Source organism: Ranitomeya imitator, chromosome 2 (assembly GCF_032444005.1).
Source record: "Ranitomeya imitator isolate aRanImi1 chromosome 2, aRanImi1.pri, whole genome shotgun sequence".
NCBI lineage: Eukaryota > Metazoa > Chordata > Amphibia > Anura > Dendrobatidae > Ranitomeya > Ranitomeya imitator.
In genome coordinates, this window is record NC_091283.1 from 226396894 (window position 1) to 226419452 (window position 22559).

The following is a 22559-nucleotide window of genomic DNA, read 5'->3' on the forward strand; positions in this document are numbered from 1 at the left end:
CCTCCCACCCCACGGGGCACGGCCGGGGGAGCGCCATCACACGGAGCAGTACCACTCCGCTCCAGTAGAGGCCGCTGCGCCGCACCTCACGTACGGAAGTATGGTCCCTCCTCGCTCTCCGTCTGTGGCGCGCCGCAGTCTTATCCCGCCCGCCCCGGAAGAAGGAGGTCCTTTCCTTTGCAGACGCAGCCATGGTAGGAATCGTTCTCCTCCGTCCCCGACACTGTATCCAGCCCCATCCTCTGTCCCGGACTCGCTCCCTCATCCCTTTCCCCCATAGTAATGTTGTACACCCCCTGTGCCGCCCGGTTCAGGCCTTCATTGTCCGCAGTGATAAAGTGATGGTGGTCGTGTCCTCCATTACTGAGGCGCAGCAGTGTGACCAGGCCTGAGCCGGTGTGCTGGGGCTCCGTCCGCCCAAAGTGTCCTCGTGTGCGGCCGGCTGAGGCGTCGTCATCGGGGCCGTGTGTAGTCCATCCCCCCCGTCACCGTGTCTGCTGCCCCGTGTTACCGGGGTCTCTCCTCACCATGCTGTGACCTGTGGGGGGCTCCATACACCCCCGTGTGTGCTGCCCCATGTTACCGGGGTCTCTCCTCACCATGCTGTGACCTGTGGGGGGCTCCATACACCCCCGTGTGTGCTGCCCCGTGTTACCGGGGTCTCTCCTCACCATGCTGTGACCTGTGGGGGGCTCCATACACCCCCGTGTGTGCTGCCCCATGTTACCGGGGTCTCTCCTCACCATGCTGTGACCTGTGGGGGGCTCCATACACCCCCGTGTGTGCTACTCCGTGTTACCGGGGTCTCTCCTCTCCATGATGTGACCTGTGGGGGGCTCCATACACCCCCGTGTGTGCTGCCCCATGTTACCGGGGTCTCTCCTCACCATGCTGTGACCTGTGGGGGGCTCCATACACCCCCGTGTGTGCTACTCCGTGTTACCGGGGTCTCTCCTCTCCATGATGTGACCTGTGGGGGGCTCCATACACCCCCGTGTGTGCTGCCCCGTGTTACCGGGGTCTCTCCTCACCATGCTGTGACCTGTGGGGGGCTCCATACACCCCCGTGTGTGCTGCCCCATGTTACCGGGGTCTCTCCTCACCATGCTGTGACCTGTGGGGGGCTCCATACACCCCCGTGTGTGCTACTCCGTGTTACCGGGGTCTCTCCTCTCCATGATGTGACCTGTGGGGGGCTCCATACACCCCCGTGTGTGCTGCCCCATGTTACCGGGGTCTCTCCTCACCATGCTGTGACCTGTGGGGGGCTCCATACACCCCCGTGTGTGCTGCCCCGTGTTACCGGGGTCTCTCCTCACCATGCTGTGACCTGTGGGGGGCTCCATACACCCCCGTGTGTGCTGCCCCGTGTTACCGGGGTCTCTCCTCCATGATGTGACCTGTGGGGGGCTCCATACACCCCCATGTGTGCTACTCCGTGTTACCGGGGTCTCTCCTCTCCATGATGTGACCTGTGGGGGGCTCCATGTTACTGGGGTCTTTGCTGTCCTCTCCATGTTGTGACCTGTGGGGGGCTCCATACACCCCCGTGTGTGCTGCCCCGTGTTACCGGGGTCTCTCCTCTCCATGATGTGACCTGTGGGGGGCTGCGTGTTACCGGGGTGTCTCCTCTCCATGATGTGACCTGTGGGGGGCTCCATACACCCCCGTGTGTGTTGCTCCATGTTACCGGGGTCTCTCCTCTCCATGCTGTGACCTGTGGGGGGCTCCATACACCCCCATGTGTGCTGCCCCGTGTTACCGGGGTCTCTCCTTTCCCTATTGTGTAACCTGGGGAGGCTCCATTCACCCCCGTATGTGCTGCCCCGTGTTACCGGGGTCTCTCCTCTCCATGATGTGACCTGTGGGGGGCTGCGTGTTACCGGGGTGTCTCCTCTCCATGATGTGACCTGTGGGGGGCTCCATACACCCCCGTGTGTGTTGCTCCATGTTACTGGGGTCTCTCCTCTCCATGCTGTGACCTGTGGGGGGCTCCATACACCCCCATGTGTGTTGCTCCATGTTGCTGGGGTCTTTGCTGTCCTCTCTGTGATGTGTGGGGGTCTTCATACATTCCGGTTTGTGCTGCTCCCTGGAGCCTGTGCTGATCCTTCGGTTTCTGTTCTTTTTCCTTTAGGCTCGCGGACCCAAGAAGCATTTGAAGCGCGTGGCGGCCCCCAAGCACTGGATGCTGGATAAGCTGACTGGTGTCTTTGTGAGTATCTATAATGTAGTGACCTAATGGGGATCCAGTTGCTGTAGTACTACACCTTGCAGCATGCCTTCCTCCAGAATACTGTCGTTCTGAAGATCTAATTCATGCTGTACCATGCCACTTATGTGTTTGTAATCACTGACATTATCGGCCTACAGGCGCCACGTCCGTCCACCGGGCCCCACAAGCTCAGGGAGTGTCTGCCCCTCATCATCTTCCTGAGGAACAGACTGAAGTACGCTCTGACTGGAGATGAGGTGAAGAAGATCTGCATGCAGCGCTTCATCAAGATTGACGGCAAGGTCCGCACAGACATCACATACCCCGCCGGGTTCATGGGTGAGTGTATTTTTCTCGTGTGCTGCGACGGACCCTGTAGAAGAGGGGCTGCAGTGTTTTGCGTCTTGTAGTTTTCTTCTTTAGAGCTAGATACTCTGCTTTAGAAACACATGACATTTTTCAGATGGTGGAAACCTGTTGACTGTGGAGGCCATGCGAGTGCCACCTACTAGTCTTGTTCTGGGGTCCGGGTATTGGGCATGCAGCTCTGGGCTTTGCACTTTACAGAACTAGAGGAGATGGGGTGGTCTTCTGTAGCTTATGTGCCCTTTCAACTCAAGCAGTTGATTCAGACACTTGCCTTACAAGCTACAGGAAACTTTTGACATGGATAAAAAATATCTTCACATATGTTTGTGGTCACCTTTCATTTCCATCCTCCAATGATTTATTAAGTCAGGACCGCATCTATACAGGACTTATTTATTTTTTACTCACTTATATTGCGCCATTAACAGACCTCATCGTCACTGTCCCCAGTGGGGCTCACAATCTACATTGGGAGTGTGGGAGGAGATCAGATTACCCGGGGAGAAATGTAGAAACTCCTTGTAGATGTTCTGCTTGGTGAGATTTGAACCCAGGACTGCCGTGCTAACCACTGAACCGCCATGCTTATTCCCTCCTTTTTAGTAGTTTGTTCTCTGCCCTCTCTGAGACTGTACTTGCTTTCCTTCCCAGTCCACATTGTGGAGATCTGTGCGCATCTTGCTTTTGGCCCTTCCTAACTACAATATGTTTTACTTCTGTTGAGTGATCAGCCATTGATGCTGTGTACTGTGCTGTTTCATTGGGGTTTAACAGGATGTCTTATAGAGGTTCTCTTGAGCAAAAATAAAAAATAGCTTCCCCAGGGGTTTGGAGTTGTACAAAAAAACTGTCTCCTGCACCCACCTGTATCCAGTGCAGGTCGTGCTGTATGTCTGTGCTGACACAGGAAGAATTGCTGTTCCAGAGCATTACATTATTTTTATCCTTTAAGGCTATATTCACACTTTGCGGTTTTTACCGCGGAACCGCTGAGATTTTGATTCTGCGGGTCCGCAGCAGTTTCCATAGCGTTTACAGTAACATGTAAACCCTATGGAAACCGCAAACCGCTGTGCACATGCTGCGGGAAAAACCGCGCGGGAACGCAGCGGTTTAAAACCCGCAGCATGTCACTTCTTTGTGCAGAATCGCTGCGATTCTGCACCCATAGGAATACATTGAACCGCTTACTTCCCGCATGGGGCTGTGCCCACGTTGCGGGAAGTAAGCGGATAATGTGCGGTTCCTACCCGGGGTGGAGGAGAGGAGACTCTCCTCCAGGCCCTGGGAACCATATTTGGGGTTAAAAAATCATGTTATACTCGCCCTCTGAAGTCTCAGCGCTGCACGCGGCCGTCCGGTCAGAGTTGCTGTGCGACCAGGACCTGCGGTGACGTCGCGGTCACATGACCGTGACGTCACGAAGGGTCCTTCTCGCACAGCATCTTTGGAACCGGACCGCCGGGTGCAGCGCCCAGGAGATCCGGACATCAGAGGGTGAGTATAACCAATTTTTATTATTTTTAACATTACTATTGATGCTGCATATGCAGCATCAATAGTATAGGCGGAAACCCGCAGCGGAAACCACGGAACAAACCGCGATAAATCTGCAGGGAGAACCGCAGTTGTTTTGCCCTGCAGATTTATCAAATCCGCTGCGGGAGAACCTGCAGAAGGACAACGCAAAGTGTGAACATAGCCTTACAGCTCCAAGCCCCTGAGAAGGATTTTTTTTTTACCCTGCCCCCTCCTCTAACTGCTGCTCCTAAATACAAATACAATTCATCCCCTGTCTTGTTTTATAGATGTCATCAGCATTGAAAAAACTGGTGAGCACTTCCGTCTGGTGTATGACACCAAGGGGAGATTCGCAGTGCACCGGATCACAGCTGAAGAGGCAAAGGTAACGCTCCCCTGACGGCCGGGGTTGTGGCCGTATGTTGTATGCACCAGCACAGTCCTCGTCAACTGTGGCACCGCTGCCTGAATGCTGAAAATGGTCAGCTGTTAAGGTCTCCGTTATTTGGGCTAAGTCTATAGTGTTCCTTGTTCCCTTCCTGCACCATAACAAAGTATTTGTGGTAATAACTTATTGCTGCAAGCAGTGATATTATGGAATGATTTTTTGTGTGCAGGAGCCGGGATCGTGTCTTCATGTCTGTGCTCTCTGTACTCTGCAGCAGACATACTGTTATTATCACACTGTCCTGTGTCATCACGTCTGTGCTCTCTGTACTGTGCAGCAGACATACTGTTATCACACTGTCCTGTGTCATCACGTCTGTGCTCTCTGTACTGTGCAGCAGACATACTGTTATCACACTGTCCTGTGTCATCACGTCTGTGCTCTCTGTACTCTGCAGCAGACATACTGTTATCACACTGTCCTGTGTCATCACGTCTGTGCTCTCTGTACTGTGCAGCAGACATACTGTTATCACACTGTCCTGTGTCATCACGTCTGTGCTCTCTGTACTCTGCAGCAGACATACTGTTATCACACTGTCCTGTGTCATCACGTCTGTGCTCTCTGTACTGTGCAGCAGACATACTGTTATTATCACACTGTCCTGTGTCATCACGTCTGTGCTCTCTGTACTCTGCAGCAGACATACTGTTATTATCACACTGTCCTGTGTCATCACGTCTGTGCTCTCTGTACCGTGCAGCAGACATACTGTTATTATCACACTGTCCTGTGTCATCACGTCTGTGCTCTCTGTACCGTGCAGCAGACATACTGTTATCACACTGTCCTGTGTCATCACGTCTGTGCTCTGTGTTGTCCTGTCATCATGTCTGTGCTCTCTGTACTGTGCAGCAGACATACTGTTATCACACTGTCCTGTGTCATCACGTCTGTGCTCTCTGTACTGTGCAGCAGACATACTGTTATCACACTGTCCTGTGTCATCACGTCTGTGCTCTCTGTACTGTGCAGCAGACATACTGTTATCACACTGTCCTGTGTCATCACGTCTGTGCTCTGTACTGTGCAGCAGACATACTGTTATCACACTGTCCTGTGTCATCACGTCTGTGCTCTCTGTACTGTGCAGCAGACATACTGTTATCACACTGTCCTGTGTCATCACGTCTGTGCTCTCTGTACTGTGCAGCAGACATACTGTTATCACACTGTCCTGTGTCATCACGTCTGTGCTCTCTGTACTGTGCAGCAGACATACTGTTATCACACTGTCCTGTGTCATCACGTCTGTGCTCTCTGTACTGTGCAGCAGACATACTGTTATCACACTGTCCTGTGTCATCACGTCTGTGCTCTCTGTACTCTGCAGCAGACATACTGTTATCACACTGTCCTGTGTCATCACGTGTGTGCTCTCTGTACTCTGCAGCAGACATACTGTTATCACACTGTCCTGTGTCATCACGTCTGTGCTCTCTGTACTCTGCAGCAGACATACTGTTATCACACTGTCCTGTGTCATCACGTCTGTGCTCTCTGTACTGTGCAGCAGACATACTGTTATCACACTGTCCTGTGTCATCACGTCTGTGCTCTCTGTACTCTGCAGCAGACATACTGTTATCACACTGTCCTGTGTCATCACGTCTGTGCTCTCTGTACTCTGCAGCAGACATACTGTTATCACACTGTCCTGTGTCATCACGTCTGTGCTCTCTGTACTGTGCAGCAGACATACTGTTATCACACTGTCCTGTGTCATCACGTCTGTGCTCTCTGTACTCTGCAGCAGACATACTGTTATCACACTGTCCTGTGTCATCACGTCTGTGCTCTCTGTACTGTGCAGCAGACATACTGTTATCACACTGTCCTGTGTCATCACGTCTGTGCTCTCTGTACTGTGCAGCAGACATACTGTTATCACACTGTCCTGTGTCATCACGTCTGTGCTCTCTGTACTCTGCAGCAGACATACTGTTATCACACTGTCCTGTGTCATCACGTGTGTGCTCTCTGTACTGTGCAGCAGACATACTGTTATCACACTGTCCTGTGTCATCACGTGTGTGCTCTCTGTACTCTGCAGCAGACATACTGTTATCACACTGTCCTGTGTCATCACGTCTGTGCTCTCTGTACTGTGCAGCAGACATACTGTTATCACACTGTCCTGTGTCATCACGTCTGTGCTCTCTGTACTGTGCAGCAGACATACTGTTATCACACTGTCCTGTGTCATCACGTCTGTGCTCTCTGTACTCTGCAGCAGACATACTGTTATCACACTGTCCTGTGTCATCACGTGTGTGCTCTCTGTACTGTGCAGCAGACATACTGTTATCACACTGTCCTGTGTCATCACGTGTGTGCTCTCTGTACTCTGCAGCAGACATACTGTTATCACACTGTCCTGTGTCATCACGTCTGTGCTCTCTGTACTCTGCAGCAGACATACTGTTATCACACTGTCCTGTGTCATCACGTCTGTGCTCTCTGTACTGTGCAGCAGACATACTGTTATTATCACACTGTCCTGTGTCATCACGTCTGTGCTCTCTGTACTCTGCAGCAGACATACTGTTATCACACTGTCCTGTGTCATCACGTCTGTGCTCTCTGTACTCTGCAGCAGACATACTGTTATCACACTGTCCTGTGTCATCACGTCTGTGCTCTCTGTACTCTGCAGCAGACATACTGTTATCACACTGTCCTGTGTCATCACGTGTGTGCTCTCTGTACTCTGCAGCAGACATACTGTTATCACACTGTCCTGTGTCATCACGTCTGTGCTCTCTGTACTCTGCAGCAGACATACTGTTATCACACTGTCCTGTGTCATCACGTCTGTGCTCTCTGTACTGTGCAGCAGACATACTGTTATCACACTGTCCTGTGTCATCACGTCTGTGCTCTCTGTACTCTGCAGCAGACATACTGTTATCACACTGTCCTGTGTCATCACGTCTGTGCTCTCTGTACTGTGCAGCAGACATACTGTTATCACACTGTCCTGTGTCATCACGTCTGTGCTCTGTACTGTGCAGCAGACATACTGTTATCACTGTCCTGTGTCATCACGTGTGTGCTCTCTGTACTCTGCAGCAGACATACTGTTATCACACTGTCCTGTGTCATCACGTCTGTGCTCTCTGTACTGTGCAGCAGACATACTGTTATCACACTGTCCTGTGTCATCACGTGTGTGCTCTCTGTACTGTGCAGCAGACATACTGTTATCACACTGTCCTGTGTCATCACGTGTGTGCTCTCTGTACTCTGCAGCAGACATACTGTTATCACACTGTCCTGTGTCATCACGTCTGTGCTCTCTGTACTCTGCAGCAGACATACTGTTATCACACTGTCCTGTGTCATCACGTCTGTGCTCTCTGTACTGTGCAGCAGACATACTGTTATTATCACACTGTCCTGTGTCATCACGTCTGTGCTCTCTGTACTCTGCAGCAGACATACTGTTATTATCACACTGTCCTGTGTCATCACGTCTGTGCTCTCTGTACTCTGCAGCAGACATACTGTTATCACACTGTCCTGTGTCATCACGTCTGTGCTCTCTGTACTCTGCAGCAGACATACTGTTATCACACTGTCCTGTGTCATCACGTCTGTGCTCTCTGTACTCTGCAGCAGACATACTGTTATCACACTGTCCTGTGTCATCACGTCTGTGCTCTCTGTACTCTGCAGCAGACATACTGTTATCACACTGTCCTGTGTCATCACGTCTGTGCTCTCTGTACTGTGCAGCAGACATACTGTTATTATCACACTGTCCTGTGTCATCACGTCTGTGCTCTCTGTACTGTGCAGCAGACATACTGTTATTATCACACGGTCCTGTGTCATCACGTCTGTGCTCTCTGTACTCTGCAGCAGACATACTGTTATCACACTGTCCTGTGTCATCACGTCTGTGCTCTGTGTTGTCGTGTCATCACGTCTGTGCTCTCTGTACTCTGCAGCAGACATACTGTTATCACACTGTCCTGTGTCATCACGTCTGTGCTCTGTGTTGTCGTGTCATCACGTCTGTGCTCTCTGTACTCTGCAGCAGACATACTGTTATCACACTGTCCTGTGTCATCACGTCTGGTGCGACCAGGGCTGTGGAGTTGGTAAGCCAAACATTCAACTCCTCAATTTCCATGACTCTACTCCACCAAAATGGGCTCCGACTCTACAGCCCTGTGTGCGACACTGGTAACTTTGGCTCAGGATGCCTGCAATCCCCTCATGATAAATCTTCCTCTCAAGTGCCCGTTGTCTCTGGATGTCGGCACTCCCGTTGGGATTTGTAAGGCAACCTGCTTCAGGAAATGACCGCTGGTCACCGCATCTTCAGAGATTTCAGAATAGACCGCCGTCCCGGGGTTTCTGGTCCTGGCAGGAGGTGGAGCGTGTGCACATCACTGCCGGATTCACACTGCTGTCCATTATGTCCATGTTATGGGGCGCCATTTCTGAGCTTCTTCCAGGCACAGTCCAACTTGGACGCCATCTGCACATTCCCTCAAGGTGATTTTATTCTGCAAAAATGGTGAAGCCTTAAACTTGAGGAATCTGGTGTGTCAGTGATGTAACAACCCTAAGATGGTTCCGCTAATGACACAAGTCATTCTGTCACATTGCTCTCTGATCCAGCTTCATCCAAAGGTTTGCTTTCCCAAAGTGTAGATAAAGTAGTTGCCGTGCTGGTAGCGGTGGAGCGGCGCTCCCAGTGTTCGTGGCAGATGTGCTGGTGACCGGCTTTGAGTCTCTGATGTTGTGTGTTCCTCCTTATTCTGCCGCAGGACGATGCTCCTGGGTTTTGTGGTCGTTTCTCCACTTTGCACAGTAAAGTGTTCATGGTGGGATCTGCACGTCGCTGTTTTATTTTCTGGTCTGTTGTGTCGTGTGCGGTGATACTAACGGTCTGTTACCTTTTCCAGTACAAGCTGTGCAAAGTGAGGAAGATCTGGATGGGAACAAAGGGAATCCCTCACCTGGTGACCCATGATGCCCGCACCATCCGTTACCCAGACCCCCTCATTAAGGTCAATGACAGTGTTCAGATTAACCTGGAAACTGGCAAGATCACAGAATTCATCAAGTTTGATACTGGTAAGTGTGCGGCACTGACAGCACAGATATTGGCCCACATTTATGGCCATTGTCCAGAAATGGGGGCGGAAGGTTTATGGGTGGGTGTGTGAATGAATTTGGACAAATGATGTATTACTGGTCTGTGCCAAAAAAGCTGATGCAGGTTCCTCATTAGAGACCTGGTGAAGAGGGCAAAAAAAGGTTTTAGTGTTAAGCATTGAAAAAGTTGCAATTTATTGTTGAGGAAACACAGTGGTGTTCAGCTGCAATCGGTGTAATGTAAGCCAACGAAGAGTGCATATAAAGTACGAGCCGGGTCTGTCGCCCACTGTCCAGTGTGGGGGTAGTTCCTCTGGTTTACTACTTGTCAGCATTAGTAACTTACTCAGGTTAGAGCCCTGCGTCTAGCCTTCCATTTAGGCTATCTGTACTTTCAAGTAACATTCCAGAATTAGCTGTCCTGTGTACAGGAGAAATACCACTAGTGTTGGCCATTGACTCATATCCAGCTTTTTCACCAGTTTGTCCCTCTGCAGTTCTAGATCTAACTTGCTATAGATTCTGAGCTGGTGAGTTGGTACTGCTCACAGACCCCCCACCCCCTCGTCTGGCCGGAGTGAGATGCGTTCCCAGGGGCCGGTGAATGCCGTCCTGGGTCGCAGACGCGCGACGCTGAGTTGTCGGCGCTTGTGACCCGGAAGTGATTATTCTACTTCCGGGGAAGGCCGGGAGGAGGCGCGCGGCAGATGCAAAATGCAGAGCTGCGGAGGGTGAGTGTGCGGTAACATGTCCTCGATTGGGGACGCCTAGCACTTGCGGCTGACAGAGCAGCAAAGAAAGGGCAGCAGTCAGTCATGCAGCAGTGACAGCAGGAGTCTGGCAACCCCACATCACGTGGCACCTCGCCTCCTCAGAGACCGGTACTCCATCAGCTCTTTGTGAGTGTTTAATTCCAGTCCAGTAGCTGATTATGCTGTACAGCGGGGGCACATTTATAGGAATAATGTTCCTGTCTGTATTCTCTCTTCCTCCCCTGTCCAGGAGATGTGGTATGATCAGACCATGTCCCTGTACGGTCAGACACGGCCATTATACAGTACAGCAGAAGCACATTTATAGGAATAACTAGATTGTGGCCCGATTCTAACGCATCGAGTATTCTAGGATATGCATGTCCCCATAGTATATGGACAATGATGATTCCAGAATTCGCGGCAGACTGTGCCCGTCGCTGATTGGTCGAGGCAACCTTTGACATCGTCGCCATGGCAACCATTATGACATCTACGTCGATACTGTGCCCGTCGCTGAATCAGAAACATGGGATGTCTACGTCCTTTATGACATCATCGTCGCTGTGCCCGTCGCTGATTGGTCGAGGCCTGGCGGCCTCGACCAATCAGAGACACGGGATTTCCTGGACAGACACAGACGGAAAAACCCTTAGGCAATTATATATAAAGATGTTTCTGTGCTGTCCTGTCTGTATTCTCTCTTCTCTCCTGCCCAGGAGATGTGGTATGATCAGACCATGTCCCTGTACGGTCAGAAACGGCCATTACACAGTACAGCAGGGGCACATTTATAGGAATAATGTTCCTGTGCTGTCCTGTCTGTATTCTCTCTTCTCTCCTGCCCAGGAGCTGTGGTAAGATCAGACCATGTCCCTGTACGGTCAGACACGGCCATTACACAGTACAGCAGGGGCACATTTATAGGAATAATGTTCCTGTGCTGTCCTGTCTGTATTCTCTCTTCTCTCCTGCCCAGGAGCTGTGGTATGATCAGACCATGTCCCTGTACGGTCAGACACGGCCATTACACAGTACAGCAGGGGCACATTTATAGGAATAATGTTCCTGTGCTGTCCTGTCTGTATTCTCTCTTCTCTCCTGCCCAGGAGCTGTGGTAAGATCAGACCATGTTCCTGTACGGTCAGACACGGCCATTACACAGTACAGCAGGGGCACATTTATAAGATTATCTCTGCACAGGAACATTTTATTTGTCACATCCAATTGTGTTAATTATTCTAGGATCTATTAACAGTAACTGTATTGTGGAAACCCTCTTAGCTCGGTCCCTTCGCGCAGCTGATTTTCAGCTTTTATTCATCTCCCGCACAATGGTGGCGCAGAAGCTGATCAGCTGGTGGAATGTAATGCAATGTGTTTTTGCCCCACACAAACCTTTCTATATACAGGTCCTTCTCAAAAAATTAGCATATAGAGTTAAATTTCATTATTTACCATAATGTAATGATTACAATTAAACTTTCATATATTATAGATTCATTATCCACCAACTGAAATTTGTCAGGTCTTTTATTGTTTTAATACTGATGATTTTGGCATACAACTCCTGATAACCCAAAAAACCTGTCTCAATAAATTAGCATATTTCACCCATCCAATCAAATAAAAGTGTTTTTTAATAACAAACAAAAAAACCATCAAATAATAATGTTCAGTTATGCACTCAATACTTGGTCGGGAATCCTTTGGCAGAAATGACTGCTTCAATGCGGCGTGGCATGGAGGCAATCAGCCTGTGACACTGCTGAGATGTTATGGAGGCCCAGGATGCTTCAATAGCGGCCTTAAGCTCATCCAGAGTGTTGGGTCTTGCGTCTCTCAACTTTCTCTTCACAATATCCCACAGATTCTCTATGGGGTTCAGGTCAGGAGAGTTGGCAGGCCAATTGAGCACAGTAATACCATGGTCAGTAAACCATTTACCAGTGGTTTTGGCACTGTGAGCAGGTGCCAGGTCGTGCTGAAAAATGAAATCTTCATCTCCATAAAGCATTTCAGCCGATGGAAGCATGAAGTGCTCCAAAATCTCCTGATAGCTAGCTGCATTGACCCTGCCCTTGATGAAACACAGTGGACCAACACCAGCAGCTGACATGGCACCCCACACCATCACTGACTGTGGGTACTTGACACTGGACTTCAGGCATTTTGGCATTTCCTTCTCCCCAGTCTTCCTCCAGACTCTGGCACCTTGATTTCCGAATGACATGCAAAATTTGCTTTCATCAGAAAAAAGTACTTGGGACCACTTAGCAACAGTCCAGTGCTGCTTCTCTGTAGCCCAGGTCAGGCGCCTCTGCCGCTGTTTATGGTTCAAAAGTGGCTTTACCTGGGGAATGCGGCACCTGTAGCCCATTTCCTGCACACGCCTGTGCACGGTGGCTCTGGATGTTTCCACACCAGACTCGGTCCACTGCTTCCTCAGGTTCCCCAAGGTCTGGAATCGGTCCTTCTCCACAATCTTCCTCAGGGTCCGGTCTCCTCTTCTCGTTGTACAGCGTTTTCTGCCACATTGTTTCCTTCCAACAGACTTACCACTGAGGTGCCTTGATACAGCACTCTGGGAACAGCCTATTTGTTGAGAAATTTCTTTCTGGGTCTTACCCTCTTGCTTGAGGGTGTCAATGATGGCCTTCTTGACATCTGTCAGGTCGCTAGTCTTACCCATGATGGGGGTTTTGAGTAATGAACCAGGCAGGGAGTTTATAAAAGCCTCAGGTATCTTTTGCATGTGTTTAGAGTTAATTAGTTGATTCAGAAGATTAGGGTAATAGGTCGTTTAGAGAACCTTTTCTTGATATGCTAATTTATTGAGACAGGTTTTTTGGGTTATCAGGAGTTGTATGCCAAAATCATCAGTATTAAAACAATAAAAGACCTGACAAATTTCAGTTGGTGGATAATGAATCTATAATATATGAAAGTTTAATTGTAATCATTACATTATGGTAAATAATGACATTTAACACTATATGCTAGTTTTTTGAGAAGGACCTGTACATTTATTCCCTCCTTCCTGCAGTAGGATGTTGTCTCCTCGTCTTGGGAGGAGGCTGAGAGCCGAGCTGGCTCCTCACACAGCAGATGTCGGCCATGTTGTCTGGTGACCACTGCACTGTGTGGTAATCTCAGACCTTCTGTAAGGCTGAGACGTAGTTATTGCTAATCAAAGAAGGCACAAGGACAAAAGTGCAAACACAAAAAACCCCTTGGTCAATAATTTGTGTAAGGCTATGGGTACCGTCTCGCAGTGGCACTTTTGTCGCTACGACGGTACGATCCGTGACGTTCCAGCGATATCCTTACGATATCGCTGTGTCTGACACGCAGCAGCAATCAGGGACCCTGCTGAGAATCGTACGTCGTAGCAGATCGTTTGGAACTTTCTTTCGTCGCTGGCTCTCCCGCTGTCATCGCTGGATCGGTGTGTGTGACACCGATCCAGCGATGCGTTCGCTTGTAACCAGAGTAAACATCGGGTTACTAAGCGCAGGGCCGCGCTTAGTAACCCGATGTTTATCCTGGTTACCATCGTAAATGTAAAAAAAAAAAACACTACATACTTACATTCCGGTGTCTGTCCCTTGCTGTCTGCTTTCCCGCACTGACTGACTGCCGGCCGTAAAGTGAAAGTAGAGCACAGCGGTGACGTCACCGCTGTGCTGTGCTTTCACTTTACGGCCGGCAGTCAGTCAGTGCGGGAAAGCAGACGGCAAGGGACAGACACCGGGATGTAAGTATGTAGTTTTTTTTTTTTTTTACGCTGGTAACCAGGGTAAACATCGGGTTACTAAGCGCGGCCCTGCGCTTAGTAACCCGATGTTTACCCTGGTTACCCGGGGACCTCAGCATCGTTGGTCGCTGGAGAGCTGTCTGTGTGACAGCTCTCCAGTGACCACACAACGACTTACCAACGATCACGGCCAGGTCGTATCGCTGGTCGTGATCGTTGGTAAATCGTATAGTGCAACGGTATCCTATGTGCACACGTCAGGATTTCTAGCAGAAATTTCCTGACAAAAACTGGACATTTCTGCCAGAAATCCGCATGCATTTTTGTTGCGGTTTTTTTTGCGTTTTTTCCCAACGCTTTATATAGCGGGAAAAAATTGCAGAATGCATTCTAAATGATAGGATGCATATGTATGCGTTTTTATCGCGAAAAAACCTGAACGTGTGCACATACCCAAAAAGTGGCATTTCCTTCTGTGCATCTTTGTATTTTTTCCTCCCTCCCCGCTAATTCTGCTGTCCTGGCTCTCTTCTAGGTAACCTGTGCATGGTGACCGGAGGCGCTAACTTGGGGCGAGTTGGAGTCATCACCCACAGGGAGCGGCACCCGGGCTCCTTTGATGTGGTTCACGTGAAGGATGCGAATGGGAACAGCTTTGCTACAAGGTTGTCCAACATTTTCGTCATTGGCAAGGTAAGTTCTCCTGATTGGCGACACTGTGGCTTCTGCGCTGTAATTCCTCATCTTGTATCGCTGTGTACATGGGTGGCTTTTATTTCCGCTCCATAGTAGTGCGCTGTAACAAAGTCCTAGGAGTCTGTTCCTGGTGTGTGCAGGTCAGAGGTCTGGCAAACCGTACTACATGGGGAATGCAATTTTTTTTTTTTCTTTTCTTTTTTTTTTTTTCTTTATATATCCAACACTGGTAAGACCATGGCAATAAAAAACTAAACTAATTGCCCCTTTATCACTTCTGTTTTTAAAAACCCTTTTTTCTCCTCACACTTGCTTACAACTTCTGCACAGTACTATGTGTATATAGAAGTAATGCAATAACACTCCATATATTATAAGTTAATGGATTATATACACGTACATCTAGCACTGTGTAATTTGTTTTTTTTGTTTGTTTTTTTATCATAGCACGTGATGGATCTAAAAAAAAAAATATTTATTTTAATTAGTGTACACACAGTGCAAGGATTTTACCCCAGGAGGGGGGATGCTGTCTAAACTGAAGCATTAAGTGCTTTGTATTCTAACCCTGTTTGTGACCCTGACAATTTTGACCTTAACCCCTTTCTGACATTAGACGTACTATCCCGTCGAGGTGGGGTGGGCCCGTATGACCACTGATGGGATGGTACGTCATATGCGATCGGCCGCGCTCACGGGGGGAGCGCAGCCGATCGCGGACGGCTGTCAGCTAACTATCGCAGATGACATCCGGCACTGTGTGCCAGGAGCGGTCACGGACCGCTCCCGGCACATTAACCCCCGGCACACCGCGATCAAACATGATCGCGGTGTGCCGGCGGTATAGGGAAGCTTCCCGCAGGGAGGGGGCTCCCGCGGGCTTCCCTGAGCCCCCCGCAGCAACGCGAAGTGATCGCGTTGCTGCGAGGGTCTCCTTACCTCCCTCCCTGCTCCAGGCCCGGATCCAAGATGGCCGCGGCATCTGGGTCCTGCAGGGAGCGAGGTGGCTTCACAGAGCCTGCTCAGAGCAGGCACTGTGAAGCCTGCAGCACTGTAAGTCAGATCGGTGATCTGTGCAAACTGTCAGATCATCGATCTGTGATGTCCCCCCAGGACAAAGTAAAAAAGTTTTTAAAAAAATAAAATTTCCAAATATATAAAAAAAAAAATATTCCTAAATAATGAAAAAATATATATATATTATTCCCATAAATACATTTCTTTATCTAAAAAAAACAAAACAATAAATGTACATATTTAGTATCGCCGCATCCGTAACGACCCGACCTATAAAACTGGCCCACTAGTTAACCCCTTCAGTAAACACCGTAAGAAAAAAGAGGCAAAAAACAACGCTTTATCATAGGCTACGTTCACATTAGCGTTGCGCCGCCGTGCGTCGGCGACGCAACGCGCGACGCACGCTAAAACGCGCGCGTTTTGCGACGCGTGCGTCGTTTCCCGACGAAAATCGGACGCACAGAAAATGCTACATGTAGCGTTTTCTTGCGTCCGATGCTAGCGTCGGAAACGACGCACGTGGCGAAAAACGCCACCAAAACGACGCACGCGTCCCCTATGTTAAACATAGGGGCGCGTCGCCGGCGCAACAGCGACGCACATTGGCGGAACGCCAATGTGAACGTAGCCATACCGCCAAACAAAAAGTGGAATAACACGCGATCAAAAAGACAGATATAAATAACCATGGTACCGCTGAAAACGTCATCTTGTCCCGCAAAAAACGAGCCGCCATACAGCATCATCAGCAAAAAAAATTAAGTTATAGTCCTGAGAAAAAAGCGATGCAAAAAATTTTTCTATAAAAGTTTTTATCGTATAAAAGCGCCAAAACATAAAAAAAAGATATAAATGAGGTATCGCTGTAATCGTACTGACCTGAAGAATAAAACTGCTTTATCAATTTTGGCAAACGCGGAACGGTATAAACGCCTCCCCCAAAAGAAATTCATGAATAGCTGGTTTTTGGTCATTCTGCCTCACAAAAATCGGAATAAAAAGCGATCAAAAAATGTCACGTGCCCGAAAATGTGACCAATAAAAACGTCAACTTGTCCCGCAAAAAACAAGACCTCACATGACTCTGTGGACCAAAATATGGAAAAATTATAGCTCTCAAAATGTGGTAGCGCAAAAAATATTTTTTGCAATAAAAAGCATCTTTCAGTGTGTGACGGCTGCCAATCATAAAAATCCGCTAAAAAACCAGCTATAAAAGTAAAGCAAACCCCCCTTCATCACTCCCTTAGTTAGGGAAAAATTAAGAGTATTTATTTCCATTTTCCCATTAGGGTTAGGTTTAGGGTTAGGGCTACAGTTAGGGCTACAGTTAGGGTTAGGGTTTAGATTACATTTACGGTTGGGAATAGGGTTGGGATTAGGGTTAGGGGTGTGTCAGGGTTAGAGGCGTGGTTAGGGTAACTGTTGGGATTAGGGTTAGGGGTGTGTTTGGATTAGGGTTTCAGTTATAATTGTGGGGTTTCCACTGTTTAGGCACATCAGGGGCTCTCCAAACGCGACATGGCGTCCGATCTCAATTCCAGCCAATTCTGCGTTGAAAAAGTAAAACAGTGCTCCTTCCCTTCAGAGCTCTCCCGTGTGCCCAAACAGGGGTTTACCCCAACATATGGGGTATCAGCGTACTCGGGACAAATTGGACAACAACTTTTGGGGTCCAATTTCTTCTTTTACCCTTGGGAAAATACAAAACTGGGGGCTAAAAAATAATTTTTGTGGGGGAAAAAAAAGATTTTTTTATTTTCACGGCTCTGCGTTATAAACTGTAGTGAAACACTTGGGGGTTCAAAGTTCTCACAACACATCTAGATAAGTTCCTTGGGGGGTCTAGTTTCCAAAATGGTGTCACTTGTGGGGGGTTTCTACTGTTTAGGTACATTAGGGGCTCTGCAAACGCAATGTGATGCCTGCAGACCATTCCATCTAAGTCTGCATTCCAAATGGCTCCTTCCCTTCCGAGCCCTTTCATGCGCCCAAACGGTGGTTCCCCCCCACATATGGGGTATCGGCGCACTCAGGACAAATTGAACAACAAAGTTTGGGGTCCAATTTCTCCTGTTACCCTCGGGAAAATACAAAACTGGGGGCTAAAAAATTATTTTTGTGGGAAAAAAATTGTTTTATTTTTACGGCTCTGCATTATAAACTTCTGTGAAGCCCTTGGTGGGTCAAAGAGCTCACCACACCTCTAGATAAGTTCCTTAGGGGGTCTACTTTCCAAAATGGTGTCACTTGTGGGGGGTTTCAATGTTTAGGCACATCAGTGGCTCTCCAAACGCAACATGGCATCCCATCTCAATTCCCGTCAATTTTGCATTGGAAAGTCAAACGGCGCTCCTTCCCTTCCGAGCTCTCCCATGCGCCCAAACAGTGGTTTACCCCCACATATTGGGTATCGGCGTACTCAGGACAAATTGTACAACAACTATTGGGGTCCAATTTCTTCTCTTACCCTTGGGAAAATAAAAAATTAGGGGCGAAAAAATGATTTTCTATTTTTACGGTTCTGCATTATAAACTTCCGTGAAGCACTTGGTGGATCAAAGTGCTCACCACACATCTAGATAAGTTCCTTAGGGGGTCTACTTTCCAAAATGGTGTCACTTGTGGGGGTTTCAATGTTTAGGCACATCAGGGGCTCTCCAAACGCAACATGGTGTCCCATCTCAATTCCAGTCAATTTTCCATTGAAAAGTCAAATGGCGCTCCTTCGCTTCCGAGCTCTGTCATGCGCCCAAACAGTGTTTTACCCCCACATATGGGGTATCGGCGTACTCAGGACAAATTGTACAACAACTTTTGGGGTCCATTTTCTCCTGTTACCCTTGGTAAAATAAAACAAATTGGAGCTGAAGTAAATTTTTTGTGAAAAAAAGTTAAATGTTCATTTTTATTTAAACATTCCAAAAATTCCTGTGAAGCACCAGAAGGGTTAATAAACTTCTTGAATATGGTTTTGAGCACCTTGAGGGGTGCAGTTTTTAGAATGGTGTCACACTTGGGTATTTTCTATCATATAGACCCCTCAAAATGACTTCAAATAAGAAGTGGTCCCTAAAAAAAAAATGGTGTTGTAAAAATGAGAAATTGCTGGTCAACTTTTAACCCTTATAACTCCATAACAAAAAAAAATTTTGGTTCCAAAATTGTGCTGATGTAAAGTAGACATGTGGGAAATGTTACTTATTAAGTATTTTGTGTGACATATCTCTTGAATTTTTATGCAATTAAATTACAATTTGGAAAATTGCAAAATTTTCGCCAAATTTCCGTGTTTTTTTTTCCACAAATAAACGCAGGTAATATCAAAGAAATTTTACCACTATCATGAAGTACAATATGTCACGAGAAAACAATGTCAGAATCACTGTGATCCGTTGAAGCGTTCCAGAGTTATAACCTCATAAAGGAACAGTGGTCAGAATTGTAAAAATTGGCCCGGTCATTAACGTGCAAACCACCCTTGGGGGTAAAGGGGTTAAAGTGCCTGTGTCTGCAGGATTGTGCTCAGTGACTACAGAGTCAGGTCGGCACCATTATACTGATTACACCGATACCTGGTGATGGAATCCGTCCGGTGGTTGTTGTGGAATCTGTATTTTCAGTTTTGAGTTAATGATGTGCTCGGTTCCCCGGGCGGCCATCAGTATGGCTTCTCATAAGGTCACTGATTCCTCAGTGTCCTGTCCCCTATTTTACATGATGAATATTATACAAACTAAAAAAAACTCCTAGAGGTGGCACCTGCACTGCAGCATAATTTCATGTGTAATAACCTCAACCATAATGATTATATGCTTATCTTGATATTTAAAAAAAAATTTGAAAATGGCGCTGGGCGAGCCTGCGCAGTAGCAGCTATCGGTGTCTATAGAGGTGATTCAATAGCTGCTACAGTGCATGCACAGATCGTGCCATCTTCCTAGAAAAGAAAAAACTCCAAGATGGATCACCTCTATATACACCAATAGCTGCTACTGCGCAGGTGGGCGCCATTTTCAAATGTGTGGATTTTTGTTTGTTTTTTAAATCAGGATAGTCTCAACCATAATTATATGCTCAGTACACATGCGATTATGCTGCAGGTGCCAGTGCATGCCTGCAGAGGTTTTTTGGTATGTATATATGTTCATTATATACACTCGGGGCAGGTCAGTGAGGGCTCAGTGACCTGGCAGCAGTCTTCAGCATGAATAGTAAATCAGAGGAGCACATGAAGATCCCGGAGCATGAGCATATCTTTACTCAAAGCTGAGAATACAGATTCCACAAGATGGATTTCATCCCCAGGTATCAGTGTAATCAGTATAACTGCACCGACCTGTCACTGAGCACAATCCTGATCACGGGTATCAGTGTAATCAGTATAACTGCACCGACCTGTTACTGCCTGTAGTCGCGGAGCACAATCCTGATCACAGGCATCAGTGTAATCAGTATAACTGCACCGACCTGACGCTGCCTGTAGTCACGGAGCACAATCCTGATCACAGGTATCAGTGTAATCAGTATAACGGCACCGACCTGTCACTGCCTGTAGTTACGGAGCACAATCCTGATGACAGGACACGTTAATGACCAGGGCATTCTTTACAATTCTGACCACTGACCCTTTATGAAGTTACTAGATTGTGGCCCGATTCTAACGCATCGGGTATTCTAGAATATGCATGTCCCGTAGTATATGGGCAATGATGATTCCAGAATTCGCGGCAGACTGTGTCCGTCGCTGATTGATCGAGGCAACCTTTGACATCATCGTCGCCATGGCAACCATTATGACATCATCGTCGCTGTGCCCGTTGCTGATTGGTCGATACTGTGCCCGTCGCTGAATCAGACGCGGGATGTCTACGTCCTTTATGACATCATCGTCGCTGTGCCGGTCGCTGATTGGTCGACGGCCTCGACCAATCATACGCGGGATTTCCAGGACAGACAGACAGACAGAAAAACCCTTAGGCAATTATATATATATAGATAACTCGAACTCAACGTATCCCGCTGATTCTGAGAATGTTTTCTCTTGATATATTGTACTTCATGATAGTGGTAACATTTCTTTGATATGACTTGTGTTTATGAAAGAATGGAAATTTTGCAAAAAGTTTGCCTTTTTCAAACTTTTTAACTTTTGTGCTCTTAAGTCACACACAATAGTTAATAAATAACATTTCCCACATGCCTACTTTACATCAGCACAATATTTTAATCAAGGGTTAAAAGTTGACCAGTGATTTTTCTCATTTTTCCAACAAAATTTACATCCGAATGTGAAGTGACTTTGAGGGTCTGTGATTAAGAAAAAATACCCAAAAGTGACACCATTCTAAAAACTGCAGCCCTCAAGATGCTCAAAACCACATTAATGAAGTTTATTAACCCTTCAGGAGCTTCACGAGAACTAAAGCAATGTGGAAGGAAAAAATGAACATTTAACTTTCTTCACAAAAAAAATTATTTTAGACTCAAACTTTATTTTCACAAGTGTATCAGGAAAAAATAGGCCCCAAAATTTGTTGTGCAATTTCTCCTGAGTACGCGGATACCCTGTATATGGGGGAAAGCGACTGTTTGGGCGCATGGCAGGGCTCATAATGTAGGACACTGTAAAGTTTGCAGTTCCCTTGATGTTTCTAAACAGTGGAAACCCCCCCTCCAATTCTAACCCCAACACACCCCTATTTTTTTTAACTAAGGGGATGACAAAGGGGGTATGATTTATGTTTTTCTTTTGAGCTCTGTGATCACAATAATGAAAATGAACCAATAGGAAAAATCTATTGTGGCTGGGTACCGGCCGGCAGATCTCGGCAGGCACACTGCAATTTTGTTCCAGGAAGATGTGGAGGGATGGGGGATCTAGCACGAGGATCTGGGGATGGCGAGGTACCGGGTTGCCTCAGGAGAACTCCATCTATATCTCCTCTGGTATGCTAGATCATATCAGAGGAGAGAGAAATGAAAGGAAAACCAACTCGAATCATGTTCTACGGGGTCTCGGTTACCCCCCATGTGTAGTGTCAGCGCCCCCACCCCTGGTATCTGCCCGTGTAGTGTCTGCATGTTCCGGTCAGGGTGTGATGGGCGATGGCATGATGGATAATGTCTTTATGGCACTCTTACATAATTCTTTCTGTAGCCGCCTGTGATACCTGCGGGGGGACTGTTTTCTGTACTTTAAAAACAATGTTATTCTTTTGCAGGGTAACAAGCCTTGGGTGTCATTGCCACGTGGAAAGGGAATCCGCCTGACCATCGCTGAGGAGAGAGACAAGAGACTGGCGGCCAAGCAGTCCAGCGGATGAGTCCACAAACTGTTCAATAAAACCTTGTTCTGTCTGACAGCTGCTGCTTTGGTTTGGTTCTTCTGTGCAATATGGAGATGTGGTGGAGGAGATGGTGATGGTGGAGGATGCGATGATGGTGATGGATGATGACAGCCCGCACACTTCTTTTCTTTTACTCCACCTCTATAGCTGTTGTTGTAGTGATGGAAGCGGAGCTGCAGATGCAGGTGATCAGTCAGCACCCGCCTCTAGCAGCAATGATCGCACAGGGCGCTGATGGCTATTAACTAGTGATGAGCGAGTGTTCTCATTACTCGATTTTCCGAGTATCTTGGGCGTGCTCGTAGATTTTGTGTTACCG

At 47.8% G+C, this 22559-nt stretch overlaps 1 protein-coding gene across 1 annotated transcript; it reads left to right on the forward strand.

The window, feature by feature from the left end:
- Window positions 1-115: 115 nt before the first annotated feature.
- On the forward strand, window positions 116-22255 carry RPS4X (ribosomal protein S4 X-linked). The gene is made up of 7 exons (XM_069748656.1): window positions 116-194; window positions 2138-2215; window positions 2374-2554; window positions 4393-4490; window positions 9473-9644; window positions 14710-14867; window positions 22115-22255. Exons 1-7 carry the CDS (start codon window positions 192-194, stop codon window positions 22214-22216), a joined length of 792 nt encoding a protein of 263 aa, XP_069604757.1. The 5' UTR covers window positions 116-191; the 3' UTR covers window positions 22217-22255.
- Window positions 22256-22559: the final 304 nt, after the last annotated feature.